General features: G+C 41.9%; 1 protein-coding gene across 5 annotated transcripts in view; it reads right to left on the bottom strand.

The window, feature by feature from the left end:
* The window catches only part of FAM120A (family with sequence similarity 120 member A), a 104,534-nt gene that overhangs the window by 26,240 nt on the left and 62,829 nt on the right, over positions 1-15,465 (bottom strand). For 3 of the 5 annotated variants that reach the window (XM_079926129.1, XM_079926130.1, XM_079926131.1), the window contains exons 8-11: positions 15,327-15,414; positions 13,322-13,549; positions 10,576-10,750; positions 770-1,019 (exon numbers count right to left, since the gene is read on the bottom strand). In XM_079926129.1, coding sequence (XP_079782255.1) covers positions 770-1,019; positions 10,576-10,750; positions 13,322-13,549; positions 15,327-15,414 — 741 coding nt within the window. Of the gene's footprint in view, positions 1-769; positions 1,020-10,077; positions 10,751-13,321; positions 13,550-15,326; positions 15,415-15,465 lie in introns of those variants that run through there. The other 2 variants (XM_079926133.1, XM_079926132.1) reach the window with 2 other exon arrangements.

Below are 15,465 nucleotides of genomic sequence, written 5' to 3'. Positions count from 1 at the left end.
CTGATTCAAGTATACAGGCCAATTCAAATTAACTCCAGAACACCAACAGTGTCCACATAGGCATCTGTGGCCCATTGGCTGAGACGGTCTGGAAGCACAGAGTGCCCACATCTAGGTTTTTAAACCCCTCTCTCCAAGGCAGGAGCCAGCCCCTTAGAGATGGCAGGTCCCAGGGCAGGGAAGATACAGGACAGCCTGGGCATCTTGTGGTGCCAGAAAGCAAGGACATGCTGGGGGGACAGGGGACATAGGAGCCACTGAACGAACTCCCAAGGTCTGAGCTGGAACAAACTGAACAACCAAGTAATGAGGTTATATCAGGTTATAACCCTAGGAAGAGAGATAACCATGAGTCCATACTGATCTACATATGCTTAAATAAATGAAGGAGAAAGAAGAGACACATTTTCCCTGAAGAATAATTACAAATAATACATAATATAGTTCCCCAATAGCCTTCAAAAGCTTTAACATTTAAAGGATAAACTATATTTAAAATCATTATGATATTTACATAAAATACAGGTTCATCAAATATACCTATTCTATAAACATACTATATAGCATCAGTTCAAATCCACATTGCATTTACATGGCCTATATTTCTATAATATATGAAAATATGAGATGAGGACAAACTTCAACCGACAACATGATTCATCTGGAATAACCCCCACCTCCTTCACACAGAAAGCGTCTTGGAGAGGCATTTGTACAAGCACCTGCTAGAGAACACGCAGTGGCTGAGGCAGCAGCCAGCAGCACCTACCGTAGGACGCAGCACAGCACCGTGAGATGAGTGGGCACGCTGGCTGGGTTGAGCATGGCTGGTGTGTCTGACCTCATGCAGGCCAGGAAGGCCCTCATTCTGCGGTTCTTGTCCTCCACTGCCTTCCCCAGCCAGAGTCTCTTCAGATTGGGGCAGGTCCACTCCCTGAAGGCAAGAGCTTCCACCAATTCTGGGGTTTGTGGAGATTTCCCTTTGTAAGCTGCCCACTCTTTAATGATCACTGGTGAAACTACAGGAAGGAAAATCAGAGAACCATTTATGCCCTATCTCAGCTATTTTAAGCCTAACAAAAACAAACAGCTCTAATAATTACAGTATGGAGATGTCATTCTGGTATAACAACGGATTCTCTCATTAGTAAGCCATCGGTCATCAATCCTCACCTCTAATCCTCATTTTGTTCTTTATGAACTTCGGTGACTCATTCAGATTTTCAGTCCGGCCACCAATAAATTTCTTCTCAATCAAATCAAACTAGATTTCCCCATATAACTAATATGTGTAAATCAAGGATGTTAGATAAAATTTGTTTTCGTATTATAAATCCATTAATAGTTTTAGTAATAACAATGGGTACAACTTACAGAAAGTATGTGATTATCACAGAAATCCATGGAAAATCCAATTTAGATAGCTAAATTGAACTATTGAACCTAATTGAACCTTTTTCTACATGTCATACTAATTAGATCTGAGAAATAATTTGCATTTGGTAGCCACTTTACTTAAGGACCTCCTACTTTAACAAATATAACTGTTGAAGTCTATTTTAAAGATTGGCAGGGACAAACTACCACGTAGCGAGATCCCCAAAGCCCAGTAAAGTGGCAAGCGGAAGCGACAGTCCATGTTTTGAAATTCCAGGTGAAGTCAGCACACAGTATTTCTCTTCAGCAAGACTGAAGACAAACTGTAAAATTCCCCATTTCACTTCAAAAAAAATCAAGAAGTTCTAAGTTGATTTCATATAAAAAATGACCTTTTATCCACCGTAGTCTTACCACTATTAGCATCAATTAATTCTTAAAACACACAAACATGCACATTTTCCCACATCATTTCCAAATAACTTAAGGGAGAAACTGTGACGGGGGAAGGAAAAAAATGGAGATAAAGCATACTGCAGAGAAATATGTTAAAAATTCTCACCAAAGTGCATTGATGTAAACAATTTCATCAGATCTGGGTGTGAATTTTGTAACAAATAGCTCACTTTGGTCAATAAACATCAGAACTGAAGCAGGGCCCCATGGAGCCCCTGACCCAGAGAGCTGCTAGCATACCCCACCCTCCCCTCACATGGCTGACAGCTGATACAGAAACCAGGACGGTGCTATGATTCTAATGTGATCTTGGATACATCAATTATATCCAAATAACCATACCCCCTCCCTGGGCTCATTTTCCCTAAAGTAACACCTGAGGCAAACCGAGACTGTGAAGAACCCAAATCCTGACAAAATTAAATGATTAACTTGTTCATCTCTAGCTCCACCCCAAGTCTGAACAAATCAGACAAGACAATTGTCTCTTCCAATGTCACGAAGAACTTCAGAAGTCAGATACCTGGATATACACAGTTGTTAGCAACAGGAAAAGCAAGCTTTTGCACAATCAACCCTAGTCAAGTCAGGTGACAGTGTGCTGCAGAGGAGGGCCATGACCAGCCATTCTGCATGGACCCCAACTCCCAGGATCAGGCTGCTTGAGCAGGGGTACAAGTCAAGACAGTTTCTGAAAATTTCCTTACAAAAAAGTAACTGTTTTGTCATTGGGAAATCCCTTTAAGTTACATTTGTATATCTTAGTGTTTAAATGTTAAAAAAAATTTTTTAACTTAAAATGTTTGTTTTAAAATCCATCAAGTCAAAACAGAGATATACATGTATATATAAATACATGTCTTTGAATTTATCTATATTTTAGGTGCCAGACACAAACTCACAAGGTCCCCATTGTCCAGCAGACCCTGTCCTCGGACTCACAATCTAGCACTCACCCCCATTCCTGCCGACCTCCAGCGCGCACAGCTCCACGTGTCGCCCACCCGTATGCCCACCCGTATGCAGAGGGTGGCCGTCACCACCGCAGGGCCCTCCTAGGTGCAGCACACCCCACCCACCTTTGTCCCAACTACAGTCTGAGAGGCTGGCACATTGTCAGCCCCAAGAAAACAGGTGAAAGGAGGTTACAAGACAACCAGTATGCTATGTTTCTATTAGGTCAGTTCACAAAGTTCATTTTCATGCCCCCCAAGCAAAAATGCATAAATCTATTTTTTCTATGTAACATCTTCATTTTGATGGCAAAGATTTATTTAATGGAACTAATTAGATTTTATCTTTGGTTGTTAATCTGGGTTAATAACCTAGTTAATCTAAGGTCTCTCACTTTCTTCCCCCAAAATACAAACACACACACACACACACACCACACACGCATGCACACAGGGCATAAGTTTACTGCATCTTAAAAAACTCAGATTATAGTGCCAGGAGTCTCCCTTGAGTTTTCTCAAAAGAGGCATTCTTATTAAAGCTGTCTTCATCTTCATCCATTTATTTCTTTCCCCTTTGTCAGCTCTGCTCTTGTCTCTCTTTAATAATTTTTAGCAATCATTTTATTACATTGTTTTCCTTCTAGAAATAAATTTTTGGTGGAAGATTTTCATTCTCAAGTTCAGAATGCTTAGACCTATACATACTTTATGTTCCATGTCCTACATCGAGGATAAGTGGAGGTCAGAGGTACCAGCAGTCCCTTCACAAGTGTGTCTGTTCACTTGCGTGTTCCCTGAAGCTGCCCTAGACAGCTGTCCACACTAGCTGGGGCTCTGAGGGACCTAAGTATGCCTGAATTTACCTGGCATGATGCTGTGTGCTCAGATCCTGTTCAGCCTGTATAGGCTACAGATGAGAGCACACTCGTGCCTGAGGACCGCCAGCTGATGCTCATGAACTCCCATGTCCTAGAGAACGGACTGCCCCAATACTAGCAGGGACATGCAGTCCATACCCACCAGGAGCACAGGACAGGGCAGGGGAGACTGCAGCTGTAAAGGAGGCATCAGATATAGCAGCTTCCTCTCATATTCAAAGCATTTTTGTTGCTTATCTGCACTAGTCATGACAAGAATGGCTCATATCTAATTTAGGAAATACATGTCTTTCTCAGAGAAAATAAATGTGCAGTAACAAAAAGCTTTGCTCCAAAAGCAAAGATGCTTCCAATTTGCTTTACTTTTTTAACATGTATCTGTTTTTAAACTGAAAACTTGGAGATCTTTTGCGTATACCACCACTTAATAGCTGTGGAACCTTTGGCCCATCACCTAACAGATATTTATTGAGCACCTAGTGTGCACTGGGTGAGGCAGGAAAGGCACCCAGGGCTCAGGTGCCAACTCCCACGTGCCAGTGTGAGAACAAGGGTCTCCTTAAATTCTGAGGCCTGGGTCCCTCATTTGCCTTACGCTGGCCCAGCCCTGGAACTAGGCACTAAAAAAAGGGGCCAACGACTCACTCTCTTGCACAATCCAGATGAGGAAACACAAAGGCATCTTGTACCCCTGTTATGTGCTTTCAACTGTGTGAGATGAACTTATGTTGTATAGGCTCATTACATTAGATTAATTAAAGGTTAGTGTTTTATAGATTAATGAATTCCAAGGGACATCCCATTTTCGGGTTGACACATGGCAGCCTCTGTGTTACAAGCTTGCCCTTTGGGGTGGCTGGTACACACACGGTACCTTCTCTCCCTCTGGCTCCAGGCTTCTCCCCGAGTCGCTGCTGCCCAGGAGGGAAGGCTCGGTCTCTGATTCAGCTCACAGGAATAAGCAGATGCAAAGTAGCCAGCTAACAGCAAGTAACCTGGGCTCTTATCATTTTTGCAAAACCCACTGGTTATACAGGGATTATCCAGATGGTACGTGGCGGCTGGATTATGAGAACACTCCAAGTGCATGCAGACAAGAGCACTGGGGTATAAAACCCTCTCTGTGAAGGCACCCTTTTGGAAAGACATGTTCATGCTGCCTTGTTAAAACAAGAATAAGAGAATCCCAGAGGTTAGCTACTGTCCATGAATAAATTTTCTGTGTGTCACCATCAATAAATATTTATCTTGTCTTTTCTACTGACAGGAAAACTCATGATTTCAAGTGGATGACTTCAAAACAACTGAATATTAGATTGTCTTCCTTACCTGAAACTAAACTGAATTTTTACACTGGCAAAAACAACTCCAGAGCACAAGTTTTCTGTATTACTGGAAGCTAAATTTATAATGCAGCTTCTTTACTGGAAGTACCTCTTCAAATACAATTTCCAGACATAAAACACTATTAAGACTTAAGCTGTCAGTAAAAACCCAATGTTTTCCATCAGACGTTAATCATCTACTATTTTCATACTTACACACACGACAACCAGCTACCTTAGAAATCTGTTAGAATGCTGAATTTGGGATCCATCCCAGACCAGGAATAATGAACGTTTCATTTTGTAAGCCTATTCCAACTGACTGGTAGTGGCTGCCTATAGTGCCATATGATGAAGTATGTCTCTAAGCTCAGTGCCAGAGCACCATGAGCAACTAGCAGTGCCTGCTATAAGGGCTTAGGAGTGAGAGTTGTAGCACACACACAATATGGTTACAGGTAAGGAAAAAGACGGAGACAACTTCCAATACTATGGCCAACTGGACCCTTTGGTCTGTGTCTGTGCAAGTGTGTGTATCTGGGGAAGGAGCCATTGTTTTATTCCCTGAGCTCTCCTCTGGAGCTATAGAAAAAAAAACAAAACCACACAAATAAATAAAAACAAAACTCTAGTTCCTGCGTATCAGGGCAGAAACAGAAAAATGGGTGCAATGAGAGTTGGTCAATCCTTTCAATGGGGAAAACTGCTGGTTAACTACCAAGCAGCACTGTGTACAGGTTATGGGGTTTCAACTAGCTAGTCCCCCATTTCCTCATGCTGACACATCTGTGAGCACCCTCCACGACTCTCAAAAGTAAAAGACTATGAACTTTTTCCTTAAACCTTTCATATCTGAGCCTGGGGGTATCCTACTGTCCACAAACATATACATGCTCAGTAGGCCACGGGGCACACAGAACATGGTGTTACAGACATGTGGTAAACACTGTTCCTAGTCTTCATTTTTCCCATTTATATCATTCCTACTATATTAGAAACTCCGAAGCTCAAGGAACTATGACATAAACATTAATCCAAAAGAGTACCATCAAACACTGCCTGTCACACAACAGTGCCTTCCCCAACAGCTGTCTCTTGAGCTCAGCTGCTCAAAGTTCTGTGAGGAAAAGGCAGTTTGCTAATGCTACTTCTGGAAAGCTTTGAAGGATAAAGAAATTCAGATTAATACATAAACAGCCTTCATAAAATCATAAGAAAAAAATGATAACGATAACCAATTTTCACACATATTGAAACAGCATACTAATTAATATTGGTCATGCTATAGTATTCTGTTTTATAATGTAATTCACAATGAACAAATTTAACTTATTTATTTTCAATTAGCAGTCCCAATTATTTGGCACTAACAAAATTTCTAAAGCAAAGTAGACCAGGAAAAAGAAATCAATGTTCCTTTTGGCTTTTCTTGATAGTTTAAAAAGTAGAGAATATGGGGAAATACAAATATAGCATAAGTATACTAAATATAACCATAGTATATAAACTTGCTTTCTATTTCCATAACTACATCTCACGTGTCTATAATTTATGCCCATCTATTTTCTACAAGCCTGCTTTTTTTTTTTTTTTTTTCTGGCTGCACTGCACAGCTTGTGGGGTCTTAGTTCCCTGACTAGGGACTGAACCCGTGCCCCCTGCAGGGGAATCCTAACCACTGGACCGCCAGGGAATTCCCAAGCCTGCGTTTTTTTTTACTTAATTTTGAGGTACTGAAGAGACTTGCAGAAAACAAGCCAGTTTTATTAAGTGGATAATAATTTTTAAATTCACAAATCACTTCCTGGATTTTTAACGGTTCAGCTATAGATGAGGCGACTCATTATCCTGTAGTCTTTTTAGAACCTGAACCCTTTCTTCTGGCCCCTTCACCATTGGAGAGTACCTGGGGGAACCCCAGTGCCCGGGTGGCTGAGGAGCGCCCCCAGGGAGAAGAGTCAATAGGGCACTAAAGGCCAGAGCTGACTCCAGGGCAGAAGTGCATGTGAGAGGCAGCCACGCCATCTGGATTTCACACACAAAGGCTTCGAGGCCAGGGCTGGCTCAGACCCAGGCGCCTGTCTCCAGGCCCAGCCTTTATTCCAGCAGCTACAGAGACAGCTAGGTCCCTGTTCCCATCTCTCCCCAAAGCAACTGCCACCATCACCATCCAACACATCTGGGTGAATCTGTTTGTGTTGGGTCAGCAGTCTTCTGATTGGACTGGTAGGATTTCCAATTCCACAATAGTGACTTCAGTAGCATGCTGCCACAATAAAACAAGTATTCTTATTAAATTCCTAAAAGCAAAATGATAGAGCCTAGAAATGGACAGAAAAGAACAGAAAAATAAACTGCCAGCATGTAATTCAGTATGATTTTCAAAGGCTGGAATTTTTTAAGGATCCAACTATAGATATCCTACTTTAACCATATAATGACTTTAAAAATGAAACTTTGGTGAGTCACACGAAAATTCACTGTAGATTATGAACATTTTATCATATGCCTTAAGCAAGAAACTAATGTCCAAATGAATACATGTCTTATATCTAATGAGAGTTAAGTATTTTTGAACAACCCTATAGACTTCAATATGTCCTTTGACTAGTTCTGACAACAAAGCCCTCTTGGGAAAACTCTTGATGGTCACAGTGACCACACCAGGAACATGCCTATGTACGCACAGCATTCTGAAGCCATGTTAGATCAAAACCCTCACATTCAGAGGCAGGTGCATCACCTACTTGAGTAGGTGGGTTTACCTGGAACCCACATAGCTCGGTTTTGGTTACCAGACTACCAAAGTAGAAGGCAAAGTCAGTGGGCATGTGGAAAACAAACTTGTCCCAAGGACCTTACGGTGCACTTTCACGTGGTTTATGAATCTCCTGCAAAGTGCCATTGATTTCGTTTCATCTACATATGGTCTAAGAGTAAGTGTAGGTAAAACAAGATTTCAACATATTTTCAAATCTTGTCAACCAAGAACTCCTGAGAAAATGCTCTTTTTGGCATGATCAGACATTGTTGTTTTCCCATCTCAACCAGACCATCAAGAAGCTACAGCATTTTCTCGGTAAGAATAGTAAAATGCATAGTCACTTAGTAGATGTTGCAAGCTTGGAAACCTATATCAGCGGCATCATAAGAGTCAGTGTTTCCCATTAGCCAAAAGTAACATAGCGGTGACAAACAACTGTGTCTGTCCCATCCTTAAAAAGAAGTCAGAGGAGTGGGGAGGGGAGTGGAGGCAGGAGGAAAGGAAAAAGACATGCCTGCCAAATTCTCTTTGAAGCTACGGCCTTCTCCCACTCACCTCACACTTCCCCCGTCCACCTCACACTAGTACACCTTTCTCCTCCTTTCCTTTGTATTCCCCTGTGCCTCCCCCCTCCAAATGAGGTCAAGGCACCTCCATCCATAGCCTCACAGAGCTCATCTGAGTCACCCAGACTGTACCACCCTTCTTCTCTTCTTCTCTTGATCATGCCATTCCCCATGCCCTCCAGCCCCGGCCAGAACTAGCCTGCTACAGGCAAAGTGACCCTGTCAGCATCAGGCCCTATGGTGTGGTTTGCACACTCAGCCCTTCACCACAATGTGCCTCTCTCTTGCTTATGTTCAGAGGATGTTGGTCCATTTAGTTAATACTCTCCCCTGGGTTCTGCTTCCCCTATTGTCTGCTAACAGGCCAGCCTTTCCCAGGCCAGTAAGACACCTGTACCACCCAGGTACAAATTAACTGATGAGGGAGTGGAGCATGCTGTGTGCTGCCAGCTGTGTGTTCCACAGTGTTTTAAAGCCTCAGACTGGCAGCAGGGCAGAACAGACCAAGTCTCTGACTTCCCGAGAGCACCTGGCACCTGCAGCTCACCTGTGACGCAGAACTCCCTGAACCAGACACGAGGGATGCACACTGCCCACTGCTGAGGGCACGAACAGAGCACACCAGCCATATTCAGGCTGCTGTATGAAGCTGTGAACACTGCCAAGGGGAGCCCGACCTGGGGTCTACCTGAGGGTCTCCAGGTGGTGATCACTGAAAGCTCCTGAGGAGTTTCTGCATAAAGATGACTATGTCTCTGGAACAAACAAGCAAATGAAAGAAACAGCCTTTCACCATGAAAGCCAATGTGGTGCTATGGAGCTGAGGATACGGCAGGAAGTGGGGCTGCATGGAACCCTGTAGCACTCAGCATTCTATGCCCAACAGAGACCCAAGGGGCTATAGGGACGAAGACGGAGGTGAACTGAAGTGGACGTCACAGCTGTGGAGCCAGGGTGGCCTGGGTGGGCCAGCACAGAAAACTGACCAATCCCGTGCAAAGTTAGAAAGGTCCTTCTTTTCTGAGCAAATAAATCAGACAGCGTGAGAAAAGAACGAGGATTTGTACATCCGGAACGTACTGGGCCTTTGAAAAGAGTGTCCGTTGACAACACTCGGTATTCACATGGTGTCTACAGCCCTGATCAAGGCAGAAGTATCAGCTAGAGGTGGCCCTGCAGAGCCGGCATCACCTTCTCCAGCTACAGTCATATACGCCACTCTCAGTATGACTATCTTCAAGTAAGGGTAGTGACAGATTGCTTCATTTTAAAGGCTTACAGAATCACAATTGTGTCATAGTAATTAGAAATAGAAACCTTAGGAATCTATAGTACTGAGTTTTTAGCATTGGAGAATCTCTCTAGTTTTGAGTTCCAAAGGTAAGACCCACTCCCACACTTGTCCCTGAACTGGTCAGCTTCACCCACGTTACCAGGACTGTACTGACCTGCCATACAAGAAGGTGATTTATCAGTAAATATCCTTAGTTTAGAGGATGATCTAGTAATCTACAATTTCCACACTTCATAATATTCTTATTTTAGACTGCATGTTTTGTGAAACTTTTCTATATTTCTTACTAAATATACAGTGACTTTTACATTCCCTACATTAGTAGATAAGGTTACTTAGAACAGAAAGGCATGATTCCCCCCCCCCCCACCAAATTACACTGGCTCACTAGAAGAGGGAACACTCTGACCTCAACTTTTGCCAAAATTTCAAACGTTTTCTGTCTTTCCACTTCTCCCTCCACCCCCAGAGTTGATCAGCCAGAGGTCTCTGAGGGAAATCATTACAAGTCCCCTCTCAGCTTCAGGGATGTGTGCAGCAATACATCAACTGCACAGAAGTGGCCCTGTGCATAGCTGGTGGGACCGCCCCAGGAACACTGACTTCTGGAAAGAGTGGATCATATCTCGTGGACAGCAGAGCAGACACTGCTGTTGCTCTGTCTGGGACATGCTAACCACAGCAGGACAGCAATCGTCAGGACTGTTTCCAGATCAACGTTCAGTTTAAAGCATAAACCTGCTATTTTATCATTTTACTGAATGAACACCAGTGCTGGGATGTTACTGAGGAAAACAGCCCGTGGCCTGTCCTCCTTTCCTAAGAGCCCCAGTGAAGCCCACCTCCTTTATGTGGGGACTCTCAGGGCGAACTCAGTTACGATCCTTCTAATGCTTTAAAAATGCACAAGAGATTACGAGGTACCGAGGAAAACAAACAATGGATTTTACAGTACATACATTCTGGTGGAAGTCTGTTCTTTCTAAAAGCAAGTCTCTCAGTTTTCTTTCTGCTTTCTGCCAAGCTAAACAGGACTCCGTAAACATACTGACGAACTGGCCTATAGAGCAGGGCGGCGGGAGGCAGGTCTTTGCTGGCTTCATCTTCAATAGAAACAGCAATTTTGATTTCACCCTTTGCATGGAAGAAAGCAGAATAATATTGCACGTTTTTCATGTTGAATTTACAATAAACTCACAGAAATATACTGTATTATCTCCAGTTAACGAAATTGCAATTCTATTCCAAATCAATTGCTTAATAAGTTGCCTACATCAAGATGTTTAGGAAGAGTTCATTTAGCAGGTTGTAGTCAAAACATATGCTCAAAGAGTCAAAATAAAATCTACATTGTTTTATTTTTAATCTGGAACCAAGAACTAAAGAAAACCATGTAGATGATCCCAAAGTCTTTGAAACAGTCTAGATAGAGAACATCAGACAACAAATAGAATAGAAAATGCTGAGAAGTGGCAAATTTTATTTATGAGTCAAGATAGCCATAGGTAATGAGATTCATAATTTTCAATGACCTATACAAAATCCAAGAAATGAGCACCCTGAAAACAAAATGGTCACAAATTTTCTCTACCAAGCTCTTCCATAAAAAATTACCATACACAAAAACGATCTACCTAAGAGAACTCTTTTAAGCGTTATTCATTTTTAAAGTGTTCGGCATGTATCAGGCCTCTGCCCCAGTGCACCAAGTACTCAATAGACGCGTCACACTGACTGAGAGGGCATGATGGTCACTAGGGGCAGAAAACGAAGGAAGCCCCGTTCTGTTCATCACCCCCATCCCCCTCTGCCAACACAGCAGGGGCTCTGCTGTGGCTCCAGGAGACAAATGACTGCTACGACCACCTGCACCTGAGACCCTGGTCCTGTCTTGAATATTTTATGCCATCAAGGTACATCTCAAGAGATTTCACAAGGAATTTTATTTATGTATATTCATAACATAAAAATATATTTATGACCTCCAGTGTCTATTAACTCTATTGATACATACTTTTAATTATGTCATTGCGTTTGCTCTTTCACATAAATTTTATTTCAAAATTGGTCTTTTCCCTTATCAGAACCTTCATACTCATTAATCTAGTAGCTACATGTGGTTAACACTCATCTAGTGAGTATTACTCTCTCAATATTATGAGACTTTGATAATTCTCTACATTCTTGTTATGAAGCTTCACTACAAATGTCTCAGCCTGGACAATTTAATACCAGAGCTACTCAGTTCCCAGGAAACAGTACACATTTTAGTCTAAACTTTTCCCAAATATATTGAAAAATTTTAGGTGGCACCTTAAAATCAGAAGATAGTCGAGTTCACTTTTCTCAACCACAGTGATTTTATCAATATTTGCCCTTGAAATCAGTGAGTACCGAAGAGGAGGACAGGCAGTTTGCATCACTCAGATTGATTTAACCGACAGTCCCCAAGTCAGATCCACCAGCATGACAGGGCACAAACAGCAGGGGGTCCAGGGACTTCATATTCCAAATAACCACAAAGAGAAAGAGCACAATCTTCCCCAAACTCGGGTCCCTTTAAACTTAGCAAAATCCTTTTCCCGCAACAGTAACTTTCACTTACCCTTATAATTTATGTTGGACCTGAAAAATAAAATGTTTACTTTATAACCATAATCTGAGAAGTGATACCACACATGCACACCCATGTCAAATAACAGATGAGACTTGGAGGCAATTACAATTTAAAAATACATTAAAGGACCTGAATAAGTAGTACTGGTCTTCTTTTCCTTTATTGTACAAAATATAATATTCTTCATGTCCTTTAATTTATAAAATATAAAAGTAGGCAGTTCAAATTAGTCAATTAACGGTTAAAGTCCAGCTCAGGAGTGCTGTGGAATGGGAGTGACTTTTGTATTTACTGACTCCATTCTACAAACCATAGATGGACAACAGAAAATAGGAAGAAAGAAGTTTGATCATATATGGTGGTATAGATACTGATGAAAACATGTTAAGTATACATACAGTAATTCACCAATTCTGCATGAGAAATCTGGTCACCAAGTTAACTTGTTAAATTGTAGGTCTGTGATTATAAACATAAAGACTACAAATCATTGAGGAAATTTAAGTACACACAGATCTATTCAAGACACTAAGATTCAGAAACAATTAATACCACACTGTGTATCTATTTAAGCATACATTTAGTAAGATAATAATAAATCGACGAGGTCCTGTATTCCATTTTTTGCTATAAGTGCTCAGTGAGGTAGAGGAACAAGTCGAATTACATGAACTGCTATCAGCCACTCAGAAGTTGGGTATTTCTCGGACAGATGATAAATCAGATATTGAATGTGACATCATAATTTAACTTGACACTACAGCATAAACATGATGTAGGAAATTTTGAAATTAGAAATAAAAAGAATAAAATTACAAATCAGAAAATAATATGACGTGCCGTTAATTAGAAGTTTCAAAAATATTTTGTATTAAATTGAAGAGGAAAATAAGACTTTTCCCAAGTTCTTCTTTTATTATATTTGTAAGTATAAATTTCCATCTTTTTCCTCCAAGTTTAGAAAAGGGAAAATGAACTTTGTTTCAAGTAGCTGGTAAGATAAAAAGCAGTCCCAAAAGGAACAAGGACACACTCCACAGGAGTGACCACTGTGAGATGACGGCCACACCCACAGCCCCCGTGCATACCTTTGTCAGGACGTGGAAGATGTAGGGGTACATCAGCCCCTTCTTGTGCCGGTGCTCGGCCACTCTCAGCACCTCAGGCGCGACGGGGGGCAGGGGCGGGGTGGTGATGTCCATGTGGTTCCTGGTGGGCATGGACAGGAGGCACGGAATTGGCTGAACAGTGCCAATCTGGCTCCCCTTTCCCTCAGCAAGCTGGCTGCCCGAAGAGGCAGTGGACGAACCTTCTGCCTACAGAGCAATGGGTGAGAGGGGAAAATGGTTTCATGTCACATTTCCACTCCTTTAACCTGTCTGTCCACTTGCAACACAGAGTCCTATCCAGAGACATGTGATTAACAACTTCGCCAATGAGGACAAGGGAGCTATGATCCACTCCTCCTTGGACAGAGGAAGCGGTAATCGGACACCCACTATGCCTGTGTTGGGGGTGGGAGCCTGGAAGACTGCTGCAGCTTCTGCTGGGTGACCCCCACCCATGGCTCCCCCCTTGGGATCCCCGTGGGGTGAATGGCCTTTTGTGGTTGCTAACCCTGGTCCCACCTGGCTCCCCCCACGTGGCCAACTCCTGTGTTTCTGCTTTCTTTGGAGACCCTTCCTAAACTAAATAGGCATCATCCTCTCTACAGATAAAAAAAACTAATGCTCTGAGAGGGTATGCCTTTCATCTGTTGTAACAAGACCAGTAACTCATGGACCTGGGACTCAAAACTAGGCTCGAGTCAGGCCTGCTCTTCACCACCACCACCAGTTGTTATTTAAAGAAGAAACAAAAACCAAACCTCAGGCATTCTCTTAGGTCATTAAAAGCCCCAAATTAAGTATATGTAGAGAACTATCTACCAAAAATTAAAACCAAAGAACAAGCTAATACCATTAAAAATGATGAGTCAGATCTATATATACTAACAGAGAAACATGTGCATGGTAAACTGTCAGGTGAAAAATACTCATTCTGTAACAACCGATCACCAAAATACAGCATGTATGTACATGAATAGGAAAGCGTGTGGACACCAAATGATCACCTCAGTGCTGGATTGCTGCAAGGCAGCAGGACCAAGGGGAGGAAAGGCAGAGGGAGGGTCTTAGCTTTCTCTTTACAAATTTTAGCAAATTCCTAATTGTTTACCAAGAGCAATTATTATTTTTGCAGTAAACTTTTTTTTCTCACAATAAATCCTAGTAATAATAATTGCTCACTGATTTTGTGGCACCTTAAAAAATATACATTTTTCTGTTTTGAAACGACATGTATTCTTTACAGTGGTATGCAACAAGTGCTTAATTTTATCCATTAAAACGTAAAGTGCCAAAATTAGTCTTAAGACGAATAACTCATGGATAACTCACGAGTGTTTTGTACACTTTCCATTCCATAGAATGTAGACATGAACAACCGAAAATGCTTTGGGAGGTACTTTGCAAATAGTAGGTATCCAGAAAGCATTTTTGTTACCTATTTGCAGGATAATCATTCAACAGTGAGAATATCTCAGAGTTTTAAACAGATTTCTGATACTCCATCACCTTGTATAAAACAAGCCCTCTTCCAGCCGGAGACCAGCTCATCCTAAGTGATCACATGTGGGGACAGATGTGGCTTTGTAAGTTAAACAGATATTTCTAGAGATGAATATTAACACGTAGAAATAGAAAAAAAAAGGAAAATAAAATTTAGTTTATCTTTTTCATTTTTAATGTATACGTCCCAGGTGGTTTTCTCACTTAATCACCACAAAAACCCTACAAGAAATGAGGGTTCTGGAAGGCTATGCAGCGAGCAGAGAGAAGAGGATCTCTACCAGGTCACCACCCTGCCTGTGAAAGAAAGCAGGCTGGTGGCAGCACAGCCCTGGGGTTCCTCCTTCCTCTCTCACCCCTGCCAATGTATTACTCATAAATAACATGCTTAAAAAAAGAGAGAGCATTTTACTTTAAACCAATCCCTGGCACTACATGCTGAAAGAAGGAGAATTTGAAAGAATAAAACGCATAGACTTACTACCTTTGTTTGGTCTCCTGAGTCTCCCCGTGCTTGAGGTTCTGAATGGCTTCCTGTCTTCTCCCAGCCAATTTTGTTCCCACTGATATGGCTGAACATAAAATGAACAAGAATACTGATTAGTGTCGACCACTTCCCACAC

This window comes from Stenella coeruleoalba, assembly GCF_951394435.1.
Source record: "Stenella coeruleoalba genome assembly, chromosome: 7".
Classification (NCBI taxonomy): Eukaryota; Metazoa; Chordata; class Mammalia; order Artiodactyla; family Delphinidae; genus Stenella; species Stenella coeruleoalba.
This window is presented reverse-complemented; position numbering and strand designations above follow the sequence as displayed.